This window comes from Schistocerca gregaria, chromosome 1 (assembly GCF_023897955.1).
Source record: "Schistocerca gregaria isolate iqSchGreg1 chromosome 1, iqSchGreg1.2, whole genome shotgun sequence".
NCBI lineage: Eukaryota > Metazoa > Arthropoda > Insecta > Orthoptera > Acrididae > Schistocerca > Schistocerca gregaria.
Window position 1 is genome coordinate 508,007,371 of NC_064920.1, and position 25,100 is coordinate 508,032,470.

At 39.3% G+C, this 25,100-nt stretch overlaps 1 protein-coding gene across 3 annotated transcripts in view; it reads right to left on the reverse strand.

Moving 5' to 3' along the window:
- Nucleotides 1-12,750, reverse strand: part of LOC126354467 (E3 ubiquitin-protein ligase RNF185-like) — a 65,856-nt gene extending 53,106 nt beyond the window's left edge. Inside the window, exons 1-4 of one of the 3 annotated variants that reach the window (XM_050004177.1) lie at nucleotides 12,649-12,750; nucleotides 12,423-12,522; nucleotides 12,027-12,239; nucleotides 10,368-10,499 (exon numbers count right to left, since the gene is read on the reverse strand). In XM_050004177.1, coding sequence (XP_049860134.1) covers nucleotides 10,368-10,499; nucleotides 12,027-12,205 — 311 coding nt within the window. In that variant the 5' untranslated portion in view covers nucleotides 12,206-12,239; nucleotides 12,423-12,522; nucleotides 12,649-12,750. Of the gene's footprint in view, nucleotides 1-10,367; nucleotides 10,500-12,026; nucleotides 12,240-12,422 lie in introns of all 3 variants that reach the window. The other 2 variants (XM_050004186.1, XM_050004169.1) reach the window with 2 other exon arrangements.
- Between the last annotated feature and the right edge of the window lie 12,350 nt (nucleotides 12,751-25,100).

Sequence of the window (25,100 nt, forward strand, 5' to 3'; positions counted from 1 at the left end):
TTCTTCTATTCTGTCGAGGAGATCCTTGAAACATAAGCGGATTCTTGTTGTATTGTTGATTGGATTTAAGTAAACTTATGGCTTGACTTTTTTTGGGTTCATAAACATTTTATTTTTATCTGTTGTAATTTCATGTACTGACACTTTCCATGACCTCGGAGATTTGCTCCTCAATTTGGCCCTACATAACTTGATATGTAGGAAAAAAAAAACACACACACACACAGGAGGTAGGACCTGCTTTCTGTAGAGGCATTTCAAAATATTCAGTGATTTGAAGCCCTTTGTTCACAGATGTGTCAGCTGTTGGAGCCAGGTTCATTTCAAGTCAAATAGTAGGCCCAAAAGGCAGATACTGCCCTTAAAATTTAAAACAGTGTCCCCAGTTGTGAGTTACAGTGGGTGAAAAGTACGATGAGCATGGTTAAAGTTGACACAAGTAGTCTTCTCAAGAGAGAACCTAAAACTAGTTTTACTGGGCCTCGTTTCCACCTTCTTATGGTCAGCTGAAGTTGCCTCACGGACACTGTACAATTGTAGGAGTAGAAGGTCATGAAGTTATCCACAAACAAAGACCTTCTAACTGGGCTCCTCACTGCAGAGGAGATGCCATTGATAGCAACTGCGAACAGTGTGGCACTTAGTACACTACCTCAGGGACTCATTTCTCTTGAACAAAGCAATAATCATCAATGGGAAAGTAAAGGTGGCTTTCTTTGATAACTGATTGACTAAGGAGTGGCACACATCCACAAGGTCCCCATTCATGAAGTTGGTGAAGGATGTTTTATTTATGTATGTGGTTTCTTATGCTTTTTCAAGATTGAAAAACATAGTGACTAAATGACTGCAGTGTAAGGAAGACTTCTGTATCTCAGTCTCCAGAAGAATTAAGTTGTTAAAGGCAGAACAGCAACACATGAAACCACACTAGTAGAAGCAAAGGTGATCTCAGCATCAGAGGAGCCACATGAGGCAGATACTGAACTTGCGCTCTAATGTCTGTCTTATTCAGCTGATAAGGGATACAGTCCGACAACTATTAGGGTTGGCACATTTCTTGCCTGGTTTCCATAAGGGAATTAATAGTGCTTCCTTCCAAGTGACAGGGCACTGTCCACCAAAACATGTTTGATTGAAATAAGATAGGACTTCGTCTTTGGCTCCGAAAGCATGGCATAATGAATCTGATCTGTTCCTGGGGCAGTGTCTCTGGCCAGGTGCAGAGATGGTTCCAATCGCGAAACATGCAAAATTGTAGACCATCTCATTACACCTGAAACAGCAGAACCTCCTCATCTACACATATCTTACAGAACATCTGAAACTAAGGAAACAGTTCAAGTGATGCATTGATGGTAAAAACAATTTCAACTAAAACCTGAGCCATGTCTTTGGACATGTCCACCAAGATTCTATTTCTCAGCACGACTCTAAGATGAGGTGTACTGCCCTTGTCTGAAATCAATCCGAGTCCCAAACTTGTGTAGTGGAAGCGAAATAATTAATGGACATCAAGAATTCCTTCTCAGAGTTCCCCTTCCATTCTCTTATCACTAATCTCACTCGTGCTCTTACTGATCCGAAGGCACACGTTTTCTGTAGTAGGATGGTGTTCAAATACCTGTATAGTTGTGGGTCTGATTTTGATGGCTGAGCATCATTCTTCAATCCACCAAAAAGCATGCTGTCACCTGAGGTGATTGCCAGACTGGGGAATGCAAATGGTGGCATTTCAATGGATTGTACAGGTAACAGGCTTTATCATCTCCTGAGCACATTCCTGCAGTTTGAAGGTGGCATGTTGATTGTACTGTGACCAATCTATCCTTTGAAGCATCCTTCTTTGTGGTCTCCTGACTACCTCCATCGAAGTCAGCAGTTGGATCTAGACCAGAAAGTGGTCACTGGACTGGAAATTTGTGGCCACTTCCCACTGAACTGAGTCTGTAGAAACTGGGGAGCAAATACAGATGTCACTGAGTGAAGATGACCCTATAAATGTAGAAAATTATGTCATCTAAGCAGAAGTCAAACAGCAAATACACTCTAACCGGATGAGGTGCTCGATAATTTGACCCCTGCAGCAAGTGGTAGCTAAGCCCCATAGCACATTGTGTACACTGAGGTCATCCATGAATAGGAATGGGCGTAGAGTGCCTGGAAGAGTTCTGTCAGTGCATCTGCATCCAACAGATCACGAGGTGGGAAATGTAAAGAATACACTCTGATCTTGACTGGTGTGAGAACTTCCACAGCAACTGGCTGTATTGGTGAGGAGTGTCATCTGTCTTTGATGAAAGCAGCCATTCCACCCTTTGCCCTGTCTCCAGTATCATCATCCTACCTCTGCAGGTGGTAGTCCTTTAATGCAGATATGATGAAGAATTTAAAATGAGTTTCTTGTAAGTAGATGAAGAACAATCTTTTCTGGACCAGGATCTATAATTCCTCCAAATGCAATCAGTACTCATCTAAGTTTCACTCCAATACAGAAAGACCTGTGTGAGTCATTGATTAGCATCAGCTGTTCTTGTCCTTCTCCCTTGGTGATGGTGATTTAGAGAAGAGGTCAGAGTAAACACTACACAGATGGTGCCAAGCACTTTAGTTCCTCCACGTGGAAATTAGTATCCACAATCAGAAAGTGAGAGTGCTTACCGATCCAATGAATCTGCTGCCACTTTCTTCGATTTTGAATGACTTTTTAATAGTTGTCCTTACTTATGAGAAGAGTTGGTTGCATGGGTAGAGAGGACAGCTTAGTGGGCTCCTGATGGTGTGAAGTGGTATGTACTAAGTCCGTTGTTAATGCCTTCTGAACGGTATCAGGGTGTAACCTTCCTCACTGCCCAGTACGTGAAGGTGGCGAAAGACGTAAAGAACACACTGTGATCTTAACTGATATGAAAACTTCCACTGCAACTGCTTATAACGCCATGGTAAGAGGAAAAGGTGAAGAGTGTCATCTATCACTGAGAAAAACAGCCATTCCACCTTTAGCCTTGTCTCTAGTAACATCACCCTTCCTGTACGGGCAGTAGTCCTGCACTCCTAAAATACAACAATCCACTGGTGAGCCTAATGATGATCCCTGAAGTAGGTCCAGAATTTATGGAAGAAGAGGTTAGGTGGTGCTGGCCAGCCCCATCTTCGGAAACCCAGGGTCGCTGTGCCTTTATCCAACCACTGTTGCTAGAGCTTCCTGGAAAAAAACACAGCCCTTCCTTAAGTAGGTTATGTGACATTAATTTTCCGGTCCCTCCACTGAGAAATGTCTGACTTGGGTGACCCTACAATTAGCTTTGTAACTACTGGCATAGCCCCTAGCCACAATGGTTATGGGAATTCTCCTGCCTGGTAAGCAGGTGCCTACAGTAAGGTCATGTCTCCTGGGAAGTAGCCGAGATGGAATTAAAGAGAAAAGGAATGAGGGTAGATACAACAAGCTGCAGAACAGGTTGGGATTAGATGAGATATGATGTACTTTTCATTCTATAGATATATAACAAGATGATTCTCCAGCATGATGAACATGACAGAAAACAATAATATACAATACATATTTACAAACAAAATCAGATTTACTAATGGATCTTCCACAAATTCCAAGTGAAATGGTCTTCACAAGTAAGCAGAGGGAAAAAAAAAGTCTTAAGCATATTTTCATTCAAAAGGTACTAATAAATCTGTCAGAAAATATGTAAATATTCAACACAATGAAGTGTATATGATAATTATTAGCTATCGTAACCGCATATCATTAAAGGAGATGTAGGCAAAATTTGTCAAAAACGATTCAAAAAAAAATTCTACCTCCAGGTAGTTCTAAAGAATATCAGAATGTAAATAATGTGGTATAGGATCAGGGTACATAGTGGGAACTGGTGGGTAGGGAAATTAAATAACTAAAGTTAAAATAGTAATCATAAGAAGGAATAAAACACGGAAGGAAGGGCGAGAAAGAAAGAAATTGTGTCGGTAATGTTAAATACCAAAGAAAGACCACCAAATAAGAAAAAAGTTGACCAGACCAAGCAATATGTCAAGATCAGGGGAAAAAGAACACACGCTGCTCAAAAACAGAGACAGCGAGTCGCGAAAAAAAGAGATCGCGCGTGCCGCAAAAAAGTTCGCGCGTGGCACAGAAATGTTCCAAAAAATGTTTCCTGTGGCAGAGAAATATAGGCAATGGCACAAAAATATCACCAGCAACACGAAATCAACGGAATTGGATGATACTGATAGGTGTGGAAGAGATTGTTGGCAGTGATTGTTGGCTGGAAAACAGCGAATAACGAACGTTAAATAATGGAATGTTAAATAAATAAATCAATAAATAGAAAAAGAGAAGTGGACTATAAACGGAACAAGACAATAGGAGGCAAATGAAACTAGCACAGTTGGTGACGAAAATATTTACTTTATATATATAAAAAATCACTGGAGAAGAGAGCTAACAAAAGGGACAAAACAATGAAGAATGTGGACCATATAGGTGATCTAACTAATTAATGGAAAATCTCATATAAAGATGTGAAACAATTACTAACAAAGAGATAGAGGGGCTGGCCAGTACTTACCTCAGCTCAGTACAGCCGATTGAAACACAAAAAACAACCGAAAATTTAAGTTCCTAGCTTTCGGAATAAATGTTCCTTCATCAGGGAGGAGAGAGGGGGAAAGAAAGGGAAGAATGGAAAGTGGATTTAGTTACTCACAACCCAGGTTATGAAGCAACAGGGAAAGGAAAACAGGGAAGGTAGCAAGGATGGAGGCATGGTTGTCAGAGGGAAGTCAAAGATATTCTACTGTAGGTACTATGCCAGCTTCAAACCAGAGGATGCATACAGAAGTAAAGAGGTGTATAGTATAAAGATGTAGGATGAAAAGATGCATGAATGGCTAAAGAGGAAAGGGAAAGAGGAGAAGACTGAAAAGTAAATAGGAGTGAGGTTGTTTAACGTAGGTTCAGTCCAGGGGGATGGCGGGATGAAAGGATGTGCTGGAGTGCAAGTTCCCATCTCCGCAGTTCAGAGGGACTGGTGTTGGATGGGAGAAGCCAAATGGCACATACGGTGTAGCAGGTCCCTAGAATTATGCTGGAGGGCATGCTCCGCTACTGGGTATTGGACATCTCCTAGGCGGACAGTTCGTATGTGTCTGTTCATGCGCTCATCCAGTCTAGTTGTCATACCAATGTAAAAGGCTGTGCAGTGCAGGCATGTCAGCTGATAAATGACATGTGTAGTTTCACATGTGGCCCTGCCTTGAATTGTGTGTGTTTTACCAGTACCGGGGCTGGAGTAGGTGGTTCTGGGGGGATGCATGGGGCAGGTTTTGCAGCGGGGTCGGTTACAGGGGTAGGAACCGCTGGGTAGAGAAGGTAGTCTGGGAATATTGTAGGGTTTAACAAGGATGTTACGGAGGTTAGGGGGACGACGAAAGGCAACTCTGGGTGGTGTGGGGAGAATTTTGTCAAGGGATGATCTCATTTCAGCGGTTGACTTGAGAAAGTCATATCCCTGGAGGAGTAATTTATTGATGTATTCGAGGCCAGGATAATATTGGGTGACAAGGGGGATGCTTCTGTGTGGTCTGAGGGCAGGAATATTGTTGTTGGACGGAGAGGAATGTATTGCTCGGGAGATCTGTTTGTGTACAAGGTCTGCAGGATAGTTGCGGGAGAGGATAGCACTGGTCAGGTTATTGGTGTAATTGTTGAGGGATTCGTCACTGGAGCAGATACATTTGCCACGAATACCTAGGCTGTAGGGAAGGGAGCGTTTGATGTGGAATGGATGGCAGCTATCAAAGTGAAGGTACTGTTGTTTGTTGGTGGGTTTGATATGGACAGAGGTGTGGATGTGAGCTTCAACAAGATGAAGGTCAACATCCAGGAAGGTGGCTTGGGTTTTGGAGAAGGACCAGGTGAAATTCAGATTCGAAAAGGAGTTGGGGTTATGGAGGAAATTAAGGAGTGTTTCTTCACCATGAGTCCAGACCACAAAGATGTCATCTATAAACCTATACCAGGCCAGGGGAAGCAGCTGTTGGGTCTTCAAGAAAGCCTCCTCTTTGTGACGTTTTATTACTTCCTGCTGTCATAAAAGCATCGGAAGATTATAGAATGCTGTGGACCCGTGTAAGTTGTGTTATCTTTGCCTTTCGCTAGCTATCTTTGGCAGCTGTTACTGTCTGTGGTGCAGAAATATAAACATTTCAGTTCTGCTGTTAGTATGAGGATTACGAATGTGTTCAAGATTGTTTTTTGGTGTGATTTACCATTTAAAATACCAAGGTATAGTGATAAAATGTTTAAGAAAGTGGCTACAGCTCACCATTTATGTGTGAATCAACAGTTTCTACAAGTGAGTCAACATAATTCACTAGAAAATAATTGTGAAGCTAAGATTATGAGCAGTTCACAGAAGAAACTTAGAACTGGTGAAGAGTTTCAGCCCACTAAAGACAAAGTGAATAGTGGTTTTAGGATAATTGATTTAGAAATTTTGTGTTATATTATTAGTAATTCGTGTGCATGTGGTAACTGTGGCAATAAATCTTTAAAGATTATATGACAACAATGACAGAGATGGTATTGTGTGTAATATACACTTTTTTGTGACAGCTGTCAAACTGACATTCAATTCAAAACATCAGCTGCTAAGAATTGGGTGTATGAAGCCAACATAAGATTTTGCTATGTGATGTATTGGTGTTTTATGTTACAATAATGGAAATAATGGCAGAAGTGTTTGAGAGAGCTGGTATAGATCCTGGTGTGTTTACAACGAAAGCATTCTACAGCATCAACGAGAGGGGCTGTTAAGTCAGTTTTTGGGAGGGGGAAGAGGCACTCTTCCAACCTTCAGTCTCATTTAGATGAGTACTGTTGGCAGAAGGGTGTCCCTGCTATTGTGTTTTTCGGGTTTTTAAGGGCTGTTAGTAAAATGTATAGGCTGAAAGTGGTTGGTTAGGGTGGTCTGGGTGGGTGGCTACAGCTCAGGGTGGGGTGGGTGATTTTCTTTTCGTTGAGTATTTTTTTGTTGGTTTGTGTGTGTGTGTGTGTGTGTGTGTGTGTGTGTGTGTGTGTGTGTGTGTGTGTGTGTGTGTGTGTGTGTGTGTGGGCGCGCGCGCGCATGCCCGTATATGATTGTAGTGGCCAACCCAGTTTGTGGTGCCGGAACTTTTTTGTGGTAAGATTTTATTTTTTTGTTTTTAGTGTATGTGTTGTGTGTTGGGGTCGAGGGAAGTGTTTTATTGAAATTTGTGGCTGTGATTGTTGATATTGGTATTGGGAGGTGTTTTTCAGCTATATAGGTCCTGGGTGAAAATAACTTTTTCTGTGTTCAGTAACTGTGTTCAGTAACTGTGTTCAGTAACAGTATACTCTTCTTTAGCACTGGAAAACTCATCAATCCCTTGAGTGTTTATGGTTTTATATACCGATGTAGCATTTCCCGGTACATTAGAAAATGAAACTCAGGAGGGGGGGAAAACGTTTTGAAAGACCCTTGATGTGCAGCAACATGTACGCTGCATATTTTTGTGTTACGAAGGTATAAATCTGAATTTCAACAAACACCGCATGTCACTTTCCGAAGCATTGAAATCGAGTTTTCGATGCGCTTTTGTAAGCCAGTCATAGCTCATGTAACGTGATCTCGCCAGCTAATGACAGTGTAAGACACATGATGCAGTCATGTCAATGGCAAGATCACTTAAGCAGCTCAAACACACAAATAAGAAAAAGTTAAAGGTTTAAATTAATATACATAGAATTCACATAAGAAGATTAATAAGCTAGAAGAGAAGCTAAGCTGCCACATATAATGTTGATCTTTTTTGTGCATGTTACGCTTTAAGATACATCACACAAATAAGCCAGTAAATTTTTAATAATGATGTAAATGTCTGATGATCTGGCTCGAAATTCTTCTAAATGGTCGTCCTCAAAGAGTTGATTTTTAAATGAGTGTCAAACACTTCGTAATTTAAGAAATTCATTGTACATTCTCGCACATAGTTCACCATGCATAAACAGAAATTTATTTTGAATGTAAAGCTTTACAAAACACCAATCCCAACATTTCCTGCGACATGTTAGAAATTGGTTTGTTTCAGCAGTTGCCAGAGAGCATCAGATAACAGGCATCACGACACTTGCACAGTTATGACGACGCAGGAAACCCGATATTCCTACTTGTAAAACATTAAAAGATCTTACACTATGACATAAAAGAAACAAGATATCAGAGGATACTTCAAGAGCATCGGAATTTCGTGAACCATACTAAAATGCATAATTCGGCTTAATGTGCACATTCACATGTCCAGGTTCGGATGCAAATTTTCTTGGAGTACCAGTACTGTATTATTTTATGTTTCGTTCTTTATTATGGCATAATGCCATGCGTGCACTTGAAATGCAGCAAACTGTTGAAACTCGCCAATACTGAAATTAAACACTTTGTTTCAAATAAACTGACTGCCTCAGCGGAAAAGATTTAAAAAAGCCAAATCTCTTTAGGAAACTGACAAAATGCTCAACTGTCAGAAAGGTGGAAATAAAATCTGAAACTAATAACATATTTCAGCCTTCCGTGATTATGCGAGCGTATTTTTATTTATTTGCTAGCTCCAGGCCACAAAAATCTGTTTTGTTTTCATTTAACGTGAGAGCAATAAACGAAGAGGAAACAACAAAATCACTGAACATAAACACAGGTCACGTGAAGACGACCGACTTCCCCACCACAACTCTGACTGCTCTGTGCATCAGCTCCGGATCTACGATATTTCCGAACCAGGACAATACTAGATAGTAGCACCTCTGTAACCAGAAGCAACTGCGCAAGCCCAGGAGCCTGCCCGTAACTGCTCAAATGAATGTAATTTAAACAGTTGTCATGTCACACTCATCAGAGGCTATTTGTTGTTAGGAAGCATTGCAGTCTTTCTAAAGCCTTTGACTCATTTCCTTTGCAACTTAAATTTCATTTCCATTTTCTATTTTTCTGTTGTCCATGTTTTGTTGCTGCAGAATTATTCTGCAGTAGAGTATCAGTTCTTACCAGCCAAAATCACAAAAATTTTACTGAAAACTACAAGAATGAAAAATTCCCGGAATTCTAAACAATTTCTGGGTTTTTCCACGTTTTCTCTAGGACGAAAAAATTCCCGGGTTTTTCCCAGATCGCCCGGGTCGTATACACCCTGTTGATCCTAATTTATGGGATCGGGAGCTGCTCTTGAGCTATATAGGTCAAGGGAAGTGTTCGATCCCATTCACAGCCATGAATGTTGGTATTGGTATCTGGAGATGTTTTTGAGCTATAAGGGAAGTGTTTGACCCCAATTTACGGGATTGGGAGCTGCTACTGTGCTACACAGGGTGAGTCGCGTAAGACATAACACCCCCTTTATTCCATGGGTGATTGCACATATCGGCATGTGGTTTTCGGCGAATCATAGTGGACTATGGGGCAACAACATTTATACTGACGAAGATAATGTGGCAAGTACATGTTTTTTAAATGGAACGCTATACATTTTTTACAATCATTCAAACGCACTGGGAAAGATGCGTATAGTGATGTAATGCATGTTGCTATTGTGATTCACACTTTGCTTAAAAGAGGGCGGATGAGGATTTAGCTACGCAGCGTAGGACGTGCATGCTGCATAGAGCACGGCAACTCGGCCTGCTTGTGTCTGTATATATACATGTGTATGTGTGTGTGTGTGTGTGTGTGTGTGTGTGTGTGTGTGTGTGTGTGTGTGTGTGTGTGTGTGTGTGTGCGCACGCGAGTGCAAAGACTCCTTACCCTCTCCCTTAAAACCCACATCTTTTCGTCTTTCCCTCTCCTTCCCTCTTTCCTGAAGAAGCAACCGTTGGTTGTGAAAGCTAGAAATTGTGTGTGTGTGTTTGTGTGTTATTTTATTGGGCCTGTCTTCCGGCGCTTTCCCGCTTGGTAAGTCTTGGAATCTTTGTTTTAATATATTTGTTTATATTTAGTTTGTCCCCACCCAAAATCCCCCAATCTCCCGCGCTTGTCCCGTTAGTGTCATTAGGCTTTTTGTGGAACGTGTGGGTGTTTGTTTTTCGATGTATTTTCGTCTTTATAATGTGTACATAATGAGCTTATATGCGCCATATTGGTATCATGGTTTATGGTCGTTTCAGCCATATTTGTGACGTCATGGGTCAAAGCAGATGGGCGGGATCGGACGCTTCCGTATTTCCCAACGTAATCTCTACCATCTTCCAAGCAAAGGAAACAGGTCAGATAAGCCAGCAACAAGTAGACACAGTCATATACAACTGCATGAAGTAATCATGAACTACGCAGCAACAAACTTACCTAGGATCCTCTTGTTTAGTGCTCCCTCTTCCATACAATGGAACTACTTTCTCCTTGCTGATTGCAGCCTTACATACAGGGCACATCTGACGGTTTGGCCTTGTTTCAAGCCATTGGTGTAAACATGGCCAACTGAAATAATGTAAGCCTTAAGAGAATCATGTTTCAAAACACAAAGCAGTATACACATTTAATATCAGAAATTATATTTAAGCATATAGGAAAGTTATATTTCCAGCATAAAGATCAATGCTAATAATAAATTAAGATCACAAAGAGAATTCCTACACAGAAACTACAAAAAGGTGGAATCTCCACTGTTTAATGCTGATGGTGGTATGAAATAACAAGATAAATTTCAATTTGTAATAGCTTGCCAATAACATGTCCTTTAATTTGTTGACATCTGTTCAATATACTAAATGCCTGCCGCTAATTTCATACCAGTAGCAAAATAACACAACCAAATACTAATTTTTGAGTCCCATATAAATCTACTATCCACAGTTAAATCTGAACAGTGAATTAAGTTTTTAATGGAAACATTGAACCTACCGAAACTATCTCCTAAACCTCCTGACACAAACAAATTAACATGAAATCTATTATGTGAAAACTTTTACTGTACTAAGTCTTATCATTATTCTCAATGTTCTACCCCTAATTGTGCACATTTGCCACATCATTACATCAAGACTACACAATAATCTCAAATATCTATCCGACCATCCTGAATTTTTCACAGACATCTGTCTAGCAATTGTTTTATATACAAGTGCTATACAAAAGTGAGTGGTTTTACGGTAGGCTCTAGTGTAATAGTTATCGGTTTTCTTGTTAGGTATCTCTGCTCCACAGTTTTGAATTACTTGACCAATGTGTTAAAGTGACAGTTGGATCTAAATGGTAGTTTTTATACAGATAGTTTCACAGGTTCAAAAATTTTGTTATAGTGAACATTACAGTACAATATGCTAATGAAAATTTTTTGAGGTAATTTGGTCCCATCGGATTAGGGAAGGTTGGTGGCAGGAAATCGGCCATGCCCTTTCAAAGGAATCATCCCCGCATTTGCCTGAAGCAATTTAGGGAAATCACAGAAAACCTAAATCAGGATGGCCGGATGAAGGTTTGAACCATTGTCCTCCCAAATGCCAGTCCAGTGTGCTAACCACTGTGCCACTCTGCTTCATTGGTGTTATGGGTATGGTCAATAAAACCAGTAACAATTCTGTCAATGGAATAATACTACTAAAACAATAGTGGGAGGCACTAAAGAAAAGAATTATCAGTAGTGAAGCTTCCTAAGAACTACCTCCTCAAATATATCAGTCTATCCAACATAAAAAAATTTAATAGCAGCAGTTTTACAACCATCCTGCTAATCAGATCTGGGTTCTTGTATATCTGAATAAGAACCAAAGGGGAAGTGTTTCACAACAATGTGAATTGGAAACACTAAATCACTGAATATGCGGAATAGTAGTTACGAAGACACGATAAACTATTTGATATTAACCAGCAGATGACAGATGGTAACATAACTAAGAATACCGGTACACTGGAAGGAGAATCTGCTTCTATGCTATTCCTGTGTGTGTGTGTGTGTGTGTGTAGTTATAACAAAGTAGGAAACGCCACAAAACCGTAGCAACATACCAAAACAGATGACCACACAAGCTCACTACAGCATCTCTTGCAGTATCTAAACAAATGTTACATTCGAACATTCGTTCGTCTTTTTCCTTGTCTTTTTCTTTTTCCTCGCCATTGTTACTTCTGGAAGGTCCTGGTTCACTGCCACTACGGGAAGGCCCTGCTTCACTTGTGATTGTCATTTCTCGAATTTGGTAATGAATACGGGCAATATTACTGAAAATTTAAAAACAAATATCACGGTATCAGTGACACTGTTTTCGAAGATGGGTGTGGAGCAATTACGATGCACAGCAAGCTGTTTATGGGTAATCAGCGAATAATAATCATGACAACGCTATCACTGAAAATAAACTTTTGTTCGTAACACAATCTGACAAATCACGATACTGTGCTTACCGGCCAAGTAACAGCTAGACATTAACATCATAAAATTCTTCAAACACTTTCAAACTACTGCACCATACTTCTACAAACGTAAAAGCTTAGCTCATTTTCTCTGAAAAGTAATAAGCAAAGATCAAACATATACCACCGTCAGCAGCAAAAAACTTTAATAAAAATGACACTGAACAGTCCAACCCCAAATTTTAACAAAAACACTGTCTAGTGTCTATCAAATTACATTCATCTGATCACGTTATTATCTTTGACCTTCGTGTTACAAACAACACCAGCCAAACGTTTCTGATTGGTGAGTACAAGGTTGTCACAGATGAACAATAAACACAACTTTATGTAGAGCCGACGTGTACTAATCAGGGAGATTTGAAAGCAACCTCCTTGATATACAGTCATAAGCTTATATAAAAACGTATTTTTATAGAACTAGGAAATAATGGTTCATAATACTGGTTACTAATGATTAACAGTGTTTAATATTCTAGATGGATATATTACCTTTTAAAAAGTTTCCAGTATTTTGATAACTACCCAATTTTTAATTTTGGCAGTTGTACGCAAACTACAGAATTAGAAATGTTATTATTTCACCTAATGTAGGTGTCTGCTGTCTTATCAAGGTACTTTTGCAATGGTGACAGTGTGTTTTAATAATTTCGGAATATTTAAGGAGTTTCCTATGCTGTTCGTACATACATTATTTTTATAAACCACGTAATTGACAGATAAGGATGCCTCGATTTTGTAGGGATCATCTCTACCTTTCCATAACTGTCCCGTGACTCTATAAGGCGACACACAAGTCCCTAATTTTTGGTTAGTTTTACAGTTTTATTTTTTTGGTATCATATTGCATAATTTTTAATTCCATATTTTTAAGTTCATCATCTTTCGCTTCCTAGCCAAATCCAGCAGTATAAAATACACCAGAGAGCGACAAAACAATGGCTTAGAAAAGGCAATTATTTCGCCTCATCGTTGCCATAATGATGCAGAGGAGGTAGGTGAATTTACGGAGTGAGCGAGTCAAGAGTGTTTGCATGTTCCGTATTATCGCTGTTTCGTAAGAGGCTAACGTTATTCATATTTTTGTAATTTTAGGGTTTTTCGAAGTCTGATTCATGTGTGAAATGCTCAATAGATTACAAAAACCAGTGACTGTGTATGCAGTGGTGACAACATAATGACACAATGAAACCCTAAAGGAAAAAAGCGAAATATGAGTGCACATTTCGTAATGAATGGTTAGGCGATAATCAGTTCAAAAGTCGGTTAGCTAAAGGTGGTGGGGGAGGGGGGGGGGGGCGATGGCAAAGTGTACAGTGTGTATTGCTTCCTTTTCAACAAAAAACGAGGGAACTGGGCGATGAGAATGTTTTTATCAAGACATAGCCATAATCTTTCTCTTGCATCAATTTCCAAAAGTAAATGGATTGCAAATTTTTCTAGTATAAAACATTCTGTGTTGGTTGATTGATTTATTCATCCATAGAACAAAATACATTGCTTGGATGTCGTCAAATGTTTGTACAATATTTCTTATAAAATAAACATGTCTATAAAATAAACATGTCGACAAAGTCTCGGCAGCGAACATAATTTATGTAGAGTAGAGCTGTGTACAGCCACAGTTATGTTTCTACTGACCGTAGCATTAAGTTATAAGCACAGTTTTCAAAGACGCCAGCTACATCAAAAATTTCATTGTGGGTGCACAACATGTGCAATCTCGGTACAAAATGAGCTGGATCTTGCATTTGGTAGAACTGGTAGAAAATTAATTAAAAGGTGATATATTTTTACCTGTTTTTACAGATGCTTCCAATAAAAGCAACATTAAATGCTTTCCTGTATCGATACGATATTATCCTGGTGTATCTGGGTTGAAGGAGAAATAATTAAGCTTCTATGATGGCAGTAATAAAACAGTTGATGCTATTTTCGGAAAACTTAAGTTTATTTCAGATGTACACATTTTGGAAGTTTCTAATATACTAAGTTTCTGTGCAGACAATGCAGCAGTAAACCTTTGAGAACATTAAAAATTTAAATATTTAAATAGTAATATGATACGCTAGTTATAACTGTTTTACTGCAGATAATATGGCGAAAAATGCATGTAAAACGACGAACTTCTACGTCAAAAGTCAAGTGTCTGAAGTCAACAAAGAGTTCTCATCTTCTGGTACGGAAACTCATGTATCCAAAAAAGTTATATTTGTTGAACAAGAATATTCAACAGTTTTATGGCATATTCCTGTACAATGGTGGTCCTTGTTGTTGCATCTTGTGTGTTTACTAAGACAATGGAAGCTATTCGATCGCACATTCACTCTCAAGGGGAAGAGAAGCGATGTAGAAAAAATTGCTGTATGGTGTGGCAGGTGGCAGTTGACGCTAAATAACGAAAAGTGTGAGGTGATCCACATGAGTTCCAAAAGAAATCTGTTGGAATTCGATTACTCAAGGCTGTCAATCCAACTAAGTACCTCGGTGTTAAAATTACGAACAACTTCAGTTGGAGAGACCACATAGATATTATTGTGGGGAAGGCGAGCCAAAGGTTGCGTTTCATTGGCAGGATACTTAGAAGATGCAACAAGTCCACTAAATAGACAGCTTACACTACACTCGTTCGTCTTCTGTTAGAATATTGCTGTGCGGTGTGGGATCCTTACCAGGTGGGATTGACGGATGGCATCGAAAGGGTGCAAAAAATGGCAGCTCGTTTTGTATTATCTCGTAATAGGGGAGAGAGTGTGGCAGATATGATACGCGAATTGGGATGGAAGTCATTACAGCAAAGACGTTTTTCGTCGCGGCGAGATCTTTTTACGAAATTTCAGTCACCAACTTTCTCTTCCGAATGCGAAAATATTTTGTTGAGCCCAACCTACATAGGTAGGAATGATCATCAAAATAAAATACGAGAAATCAGAGCTCGAACAGAAGGGTTTAGGTGTTCGTTTTTCCAGCGTGCTGTTAGGGAGTGGAATGGTAGAAAGATAGTATGATTGTGGTTCGATGAACCCTCTGCCAAGCACTTAAATGTGAATTTCAGAGTAGTCATGTAGATGTAGATGTAGACAAGATCAATACTTTAATAAGGACTTTTGTGAAAGCCATGGATGAATAAGGTGAATGGTTTCTTTCCTTTTTGTATACAGTTCATATACAACTGTATGAGTTTTGATACACTAATAGTTTTGCAAGTTGAACACCCAAAAACACAACCTACAGATCATTATGTCATTTTAGAATTACTGAAATAAAACGCTGAATCTAGATTAAAATGCGTTTTTTGTGTTAAAGTGAACCAAATTTGAAGAGTTTGAGCTAGTCAGACCATTAGTTATTTAGAAAAAAAGATGTTGTTAACATATATCAGAAAAGCCTAAATTATCCAAGAAAGAACTTCAATTTCGAAACTTTGCCTTTTAAGAAATTCACTGTCCTGAGGATGAAAGATGAGGCCACTTTGATAGTCTTACAGATATTGTAAATGATCATCACTTTAAAGTTAACTACGACTAACTGCCTAATAAATTAGCAATGTTGAGAAGTGTCATTGAAACTTTTAAAACTTCAGGTTTATCAGCAGACAATAGCAGATTCATTTCTATAGTAAAATTGCAACTCCAAACTTATTCAAGATGGTGAAATTTGTGTTTTGTATTGGTCTGAACAATACACACAAAGAACGAGTGGTTACTCTGATGAAACTTGTGGACTGAAGAGTGAAACACACATAAGGTGAAATCGGTGGAAAGTAAAAGTTAACATAAATTATGATATAGATATTCAGTGTTCTATCAGTATGGTCTACATGACAAGAAACTTGTAAAGGCCACTAAAGGAAAACTAAACTCCTCCCAAACAGGCCGTGAAGGCCCGGTGGTACCGACCAGCCCACTGGCATCTCTGGATATCGATATGGAGGGGCATGTGGTCACTACACTGCTTTGCCAGCTGTATGTCAATTTCCGAGGTCGGAGCCGCTTCTTGTGAATCAAGTAGCTCCTCAGTTTGACTCAGAAGGGCTGAGTGCACACTGCTTGCCAACAGCGCTCAGCAGACCGCCTGGCAGCTTTTAACGTCAGTGATCTGACAGGAATCGGTGTTACAATTGCGACAAGGCCGTTGGCTCTAAAGGTCACTATGTGAGACAATATATATATGTCTATAAGTTACATTCCCAGCCTCATTGATCTGTAATTTAGTTTCGATGTGAGGATAAAAACTGGCGCACTTTAGCAATACTTTCACATTAAATATATAAACCCAACTTTTAACCGTAGTGGCAAAACATATCTTGTTGGCAAGTTGTCAATGACAAACAAAGTGTTTTCAGTCACAAATAAGCCAATAGAAAGAATTGTACACATGTCTGACCATAAGATTAACAAGACTCTGACAGTGCAGCTTATTATATTACACTACCCACTATGCGTCTGGGAAGGTTATGCCTCCACTCTCCTTTTCTTGTGACTTTGTCCTGCATCTGTGCAGGGTCTTCATGGTTATTAATGGTTAATGTGAGGGGTGGCTTGATGCACTTCCATTTTCCACTCTGTTACCCCCTTGGGATGTACCCCAACTGTCTGTATGTAGTATGAGTATATGCAGGTGTGTGAAAGTTTTCTAAATGTTTACAAATAATGTAACTAATTCATCTAGCTGTATGTTAGAAGCCACCAGGAAACCACATTCAGACTGGCTGGCACACCAAGAATCATTGTTAATTTAGATTAGATCCAGTTTTCGCTTCATAGACCCAAAAAACTGGGATAATTCTCATGGGTGTGCAATGTGTCAGAAAGCATGATATAAAAACATAAAACATTTGAATATAATACTTACTGCCCTGATCATTTCTCAGGAAATTGTCTAAATAGGTGAATACAATGTGGTAAACTGGAACAGCTAATATTTACAGAATTTCCTGTCAGAATGGAAATATTTTTACTTAAGCTGGCTTAACAGTCTCTGTCAACATATTCATATATAGAGTAGAATGAGTTTCCCTGTTTAAACTGTGCTTTATCTGAAACCAAGTTTTAAATGGTTGCTTGAAATTTATTAAAAATGTGTGTTCCTGAATATTGGACTCATTTTTGGACCAAGCTAAGTGATTTTAGGTTTTTATGTAGATTGTTCTTATTCCTAGTATTGATACTATGTATTGAGCTGTTGGTTGAACATAGAGATATATTACTTGCAACAAATTTCATTAAGGAATAAATATACTGAGAAGCAGTGGTTAGAATATGAAGTTCCTTGAACAGGTCTCTAGATGATGTTCTTGAACCTACATCACAAATGATTCTTATCACACACTTTTGCATACTGAAAACTTTTGCTTGGTTTGATGAGTTACCCCAGAATATCATTCCATGTGACATAATAGGATGAAAGTAAGTAAAGTAGGCAAGTTTTTTTTAAATTTATATCTCCTACATCTGGCATCATGCTCAATGTAAATACAGACTTGATTAGGCACTTCAGCAATTCTGTTGTATGCCCTTACCAACTGGGTTTATTATCGAATTGTAATCCCAGAAATTTAACACCGTTGACCTTTTGATCTGCATGTCTTCATATGTTATACACAGGCTGGAAGGAAATCCCCTAAAGGTTCTGAACTGCATATAGTGGGTCTTCTCAAAGTTTAATGACAGTGAATTAACTTTAAACCACTTCTTAATGGCAGTGAAAATTTGGTTAGCAGCTATTTCTAAATCTGTACTTGTCTTGCTACTTATTGCAATGTTTCTATCATTTGCAAACAAAACAAACTTGGCATCTGGCAATGTAACAGATGAGAGTTCATTAATGTACACAAGAACAAGCAATGGACCCGAGATGGAACCTTGAGGAACACCAAATGTAATTAATTCCCAGTGAGATGAAGTCTGATTACTTACTGAACAGACATTTTGCAACGAATTCCTTTGTTTCCTGTTAGATGGATAAGACTCAAACCATTTCACAGCTTTGCTGGTGACACTATAATATTATAATTTACTTAAGAGAATGCTGTGGCTCACGCAAAAGCTTTTAACAGGTCACAGAAAATGCCAATAGCCTCTAATCTGTTTTTTATGCACTGGTTGAATTATAACTGGATGAAACTAAATTTCCTGCCATTTCTTTTATTGACTCTAGTTTCAATCAGAGGCTGTCTGCATCAATTGCGTGCATTAACATTTGCTTTCTGGCTGCCTTTTTTTTATCAATGTGAATGTCTTTTTCAGCCTGTCTATGAACCTTTTTTTGTGCCCTTACTATCCTTAAAAAACTCTGATCTCTCACTTGTAACCACTGGTACATTACCACTTGTGACAGTGCCCCCCCTTCTTAAGTTATTTGCTATTAACCGAGACAGTTTCCCATCCCTTTCCTGTTAAGGTGAAGGCCATGGCTAGTATTAGTCCCACCTGCTGATAGAGTCAATAGGAACCACACTGATATGAGATCCCACATCTGATCCCAGCAGCCAATCCAGCTCTAAATTAACTCTCCTAACAGAAGAGTTTAAATGAGACCAGTCATGGCGCCCCAGAACAGTCCAACACCAGTATGTCTTGTTGCTGAAGCTATCTTTACCAGGTCACTCTCAGTTGAATAATTAGAGTTCTTATCTGTGTTGTTGTCCACCCCACCCACTATTACCATGGTGTTTTCCTTTGTGAAGTCTCTGCAAAGTGAACACGCATCCTCTATCACACTATCTAGACTTGCACTAAATTTAAAAACACTTGTGAGCTGATAACCTGACCCTAGTTCATCCTGCAACAATTGTCCGACACCTCTATCATGCGAAATACCTAACAACAGAACTTTCTTCTTCTTCTTCTTCTTCACAGCTTTTTCTGACTGCTTACTTTTCAAAAACACTTTTTGATAGTTTGTTGTGTTCTGCCTACTCCTACATCTATTTGTGGCTCATCAGTTCCCAACTGTGACAACAGATCAAACCTGTTTTCCACATTCACAACCACACTGTCTGAGAATGTCCTATTCCTATTTCTTCTATAACCTGTTGTATCTTCCAACCTCTCTTTTCCCTTCTCCCCCCTTAACCTTTCCTGATGTTGTTTCGCTTTATCTACACTCATGCTCATAAATTAAGGATAATTGCAGAAGTGGTGCCACACAATGTGGCACTAAACAAAACTAATAGCATAGGCACATAAGGAACACACATGACACATATCTGTAAGTCCCTGGTATTGGTGATAAGTTGAGAAAACCGTCTGTAAACACATGTGCTACAAAACAACACTGTTTCCTGCGCATGTACCCTGACATCAATATGGGATATGATCGGCATACACACATACACAGGCTGTTCAACAGGTTGGCATACTCTGGATCAGGTGGTCGAGCAGCTGCTGGGGTATAGCCTCCCATTCTTGCACCATGCCTGTCGGAGCTCCTAAAGTGTTGTAGGGGTTTGAAGATGTGCAGCAATAAGTCGAACGAGAACATCCGAGATGGGCTCGATGGGGCTTAGGTCTGGAGAACAGGCAGGGCACTACATTCGCCTGATACCTTCTGTTTCAAGGCACTCCTCTATGGTGGCAGCTCGGTGAGGCCGTGCATTATCATCCGTTAGGAGTAAGGTGCGACCCACAGCATCCCTGAAGAGGCAAAATGACATCCCAATACACCTGATCTGTTACAGTTCTTCTGTCAAAGACATGCAGGGGTGTACATGCACCAATCAAACACCATCAAACAATGGCCTCCATACGGATCCCTTTCAAGGACATTAAGGGGTTGGTATCTGGCTCCTGGTTCACGCCAGATGATTCTTGGTTGATGCCATGTTCTGTGTCCTTGAGGATCTTCTCAGTATGTGTATATCATATGAAAAGAATATTTAATCGAAAAACGCTTAGATAGACATGTACTAGGGACAATAAATACTTTGACTGTGAAGTTTCCACGGATGAAATGCAATCATAAAATGAATATGCACCATATGTGAGTAATTGAACTCCAACTACTTCCTCTGTGATGTTAAACAGTTTCCTTCTGCCTATTACAATCTCCATTACTTACTCTCCCATAACTGACCTGACTCCATAAGTCAGTACTATGAAGTGTTCAAAATTTGACACAGCCTTATGGAAGAGTCTTTCTCTTTTGGAGGAGATATGATCCGCAATGAAGTGAGGAAAAAATATTTTTGTTCAGGCAAGCACCAAACCCGTACAAAATTTATGAAAGGACAACATTTCTGCTATCAACTGTAATTATTGTTTACATTTCACTACTGGCCAATTTCAGATGTTGCGCTATTTTCAGGTGGTAGTTGACATGCACAAAGGCATGCCACTAAGTTGTCAAACCAGCAGCATATGGCAGACAAAAGAAAAGAACTCACAAAAAGTAGTCATTGTAATATATTTTTCCTACCCTGGCAGCAACATAACTCGTTCCATTTAGTTCTATGTAGCAGTTTTATCTCTGTTTATCTCATCAAGTGTCCTTTACTATCACTTATGGCTCATTTGAGCAATAATGTCACTATGCCTGTCTGGATTTCAGTTGTCTAAAATTGTCTTGAAACATGAAAAATGCAGATGTAATTTTGTTTTCTGCTGGTGGAAGATGAGCTGACGAGGGAATGGCTCAATAGGACATGTCGAAACCTACTCTGAATTTTTTCATGCAGGAAGAAGACAATAAAAGAAATGCACTACAAAAATTTTAGCGGCTAAGAGGTTCTGCAAGTATTTCATAAAAAATGTTGAAACCACACATTTTTGCCACTTGAAGAACAGCTTATAACAGCGGTTTGTGCAGCTTTGCCCGCCTAGCATGCGACTCGGCGAATCACTCAAGCAGTGCCATTTAGTGGAATTATCTGGAATTCACAGACACCAATTTTAAGTACCTAAAACCTGATTTACAATGGAGTGAATGGATGCGAACATGTGCGAATGAACATTTACAGAAAATTCACTACCATTTGCTTGTGTATGGGTAGAATTGTTTATACTAGATGGAACGGAAAAGAACACGAGGTAGGTAACATTGCCTAAGAATGCTGGGTTACTAGCTTTTAGTTTTTGGAGCTAATGTTCGGCATACAGGACACAACTCCATCTTGTTAGAGCCACAATACGAAACGTTGTTATTCAGTGAGGATTATTTTGCATAGCGAGAGCATTGTTGTTGTCAGAGTATGCAAAATGGCGCAAGGAAGGAAGCATTTAGTGTCTCAGATGGTACGGAAGCGTGACATGCGTGGAGATCGTGAACTTTTTTTCACCCTGAAATGATAAAGTGCGGTGTGCACGCAGTTCTTCCACAGAACCTGGCTGATCAGCATTTTATACAGCAGTTGCGAGGATAACAGCAAGTTTCATATTTACATCAGCTATGAATTTCTCTATAGCAGTGACTTTCACTTGCAGCTGCTCTACACGTTTATGTGACGTAAATTTGGTAATTTTGCGACTTCCAATTATGTACGATTTCTTGACCCTGCTTAGCCAAACCCAAAATTAGCGATGTTCATGTCAGGTGCCATTTGGAGACCCACTCTTGTAAATCTCCGTCGGTGACGGTGCATATCTTCTCACGAGCAGTTTTGAATTTTTCGAACACTTTTTCATTCGGAAGGATTCGGGTTTCCGTTTGTCGCATATTTCTTACTGCATGTAATTCATTCTTCAATTTGTACAGTTCACATTCCAATTTTACGAAACGAAAAACGCCTTTGTACAATGTATAGCTTTTTGGTAGTAGTAGCAGTAGCTTTATTTATCCGTAGATCTCTTTTTACAAGGATATAGGACATCTCAAAGTATTTAAAAGTTTAGACCTATTTAAAATAAGCTAATTCATATACACTTACATTTACAGACTTCTAGTTAGAGACAATCATTAGATTTACTCCTGGTATACAATACTTTTTAACAAATAACTTATTAATGTAATGTCACAACTGAAAAGTTTTTCTGCTCCTTCATTTAACCAATATTTCACTGCCTTTTCTTTGTCGCTGAAAGTTGTTGTAGCACATATTTCCCTTTTAGGCTTGGAAAGTATTTTTCTTCAGAACTGTTACTGGCACAACTGAAGTCGTCGGAATCACAGTTCATGGAACTGTCACAGCTATTCCCTATTCCTTCTAATGTATCCACAGTTTCAAACGAAATGGCGATATCATTCGAATAAATGTGAAGGAAATCAACTGGAAATGACACATATGTATGTCCTCAAGAGTAGTACGTGATGTCGCTGGAAAGCACATTCTTCATATTCCATCATTGCTAAAGTAAGAATGTTAACTGGATTTCACATTGCTCTGAAACAGGAAGGAAAAAAACAAAGGGTATCGTACTATTAACAGGCATGCCTTACAAAAGCACAATAAATATTAATTCAGCTTTATCTGCATTGTCAGTAATTATCAATACTGCAAAAATCAACTCATAACTTGAAACAGATGTTACTTTAGTGGCTAATTCGAGAGAATAGTAACTATGTACTGTAGTGTCAGAGGAATTATCAACAAATGGTAACCAGAAACGTCCTTTACAAATTACGATCGGGCTGTGTCGTGTTTCCTGTTTACATATGTCCTCCTGACTTCTTGTGTGTGTGTGTGTGTGTGTGTGTGTGTGTGTGTGTGTGTGTGTGTGTGTGTGTGTGCACGCCTAGCTGTGCATGCACAGTTGCACAGCGCCAGTAGGGTTGTACATTTCTACCGCAGCCTGGCACGCTACGAATTTGGCAACTTTCAGCTTTTTGTTTTAATACTTGCACTGCCTTTTAGCAGCTAAAGTTTTGACAGTGCATTTCTTTAGTAGTCTTCTTCCTGTGTAAAAAATTTCAGGTGGTTTTCGAATGTATTATTGAACCATTCCCTAGCGAGTGGACATAAAGTGAAGTGAGACTACCTTTTGCAAAATATTTAATTAGCAAATTGTGAGTACCAAAATACTTTGGTACAGCTGACAGTATGTTAATTAATTACCTGTTCAATGATATTACGTAGAAACTCTGAATGCCTTCATAGTACAGTATCTATGGATGGAGAAAACAGATCCACCATAGAAATTACAGAAACCACTGCAACAAAAGCGAATGACTAAAAGTTCTAACACTATAAACACTGATCGATGTACAAGCTGCATTTCTTTGCTTTCCATGAAGTTCGTGTGAGACTCTCTATCCATTCTTGTCTTTCCACTGCTAGTGTCCAGATGGCATTTTACAAGTGGTTGATGATACAAATATGCTGAATTCATGCATTTCATGAGTGGTCTCCTGAGGGGAATAAAATGTTGCAACTGTCTCTAAAACTTTTAAAAAATTATGTAATCCTTGAATTTTCTTGATCACAAACATGCATTACATTACAATTGATTACTAGTTTCGATTGCTAGCTAACCATCTTTGGAACATTTGTGGTAAAGGCGCTGTGGTTGCTTATACTGTAGGCTACATTTTGTACTAAGGATATGTAAATTTTATACTCAGTTACGCTTCTTTATAAACGTAGTTCAGAACTATACTCTGAAAATTCCTTGGTAAAACCAACAGTGTACTGAAATCTGGCTATTAATGAGCATGTTCCAAGATATACTCTCAGAAGCTGGTGCTCTGGCTTGCATTGTATGTAGACACAGTGTTTACCATTAGTGAACTGAAGGTGGTTGTTTAGCAAGTGAAATTAGTAATTAATTGTAATGCAATGTAGTTTTGTGATGAAGACAACTAAAAATTTTTATAAAGTGAAAAGTTTTAGAAATGTATAATATCATTTATCTCTAGCAACTGATAACCTACGGTTTGTACAACTGTCTGTCAGGGATTCATGTTATCTTCAATGTCAGAAGCAGAGGACCCCGGTGACTGGTTTTGATCTGACAAGGCTTGGTTCCACTTGGATTGATATGTCAGTGCACAGAATTATTGCATTTGGGCTATGAAAAACTCATGCCAGCTTCTCAAGTCCGTTCTGTATACACAAAAAGTATGATTTCCAAGTGCACAATCGTTTACGTGACTATATTGCTTGCAGTCATGGCACAGTGCACAGCAAACACTACATACAGGTGCTAGAACAGTTTGTGAGCATTACATGTGAATATGAGTGGGAAACTGCTATGGCTCATACCTTCAACTACTCCATGACTTTATTGGATCATGTTTCCTTGGATAAGTGATTTGGAAAAGAGGTGTGGCTCTCTCAGACTATAGATTTTTGCTGTTGCAAATTATTTGTACAAAATAGCATATATATTTGTCTATCATCAGTTGTGAGAGTAGATGTAGGGACTGGGTTTCATATCTGTAAAAATGTGGGTTGCTGCATCCCCCACAGACGCCTACTGCAGCGGCAACTCTGCAGACAGACCAGCGATGCAGGTTGCTGACTCCACTGTGAAGTCTGGACAACACAGGAGTTTTAACAAGCAATTACCACAGTTGACAAGAAACACATAGGTATGGCCAATGTCTTTCAGAGGGCATCAGCCAGCAGCAGAGAAAGGGGCGCGACGATATTTCCTGGAGATCACGTGTATGCAAATAGTCCCAGAAATATCCCTCCACCTGGGGCTAGATAAGTGGCAACTAGGCATTGAGCAGGCAGTTCCTGACTTGCCGAGTGCAGAGACGATTGGCCAGTCCAGTGGTATGCCATCTCGA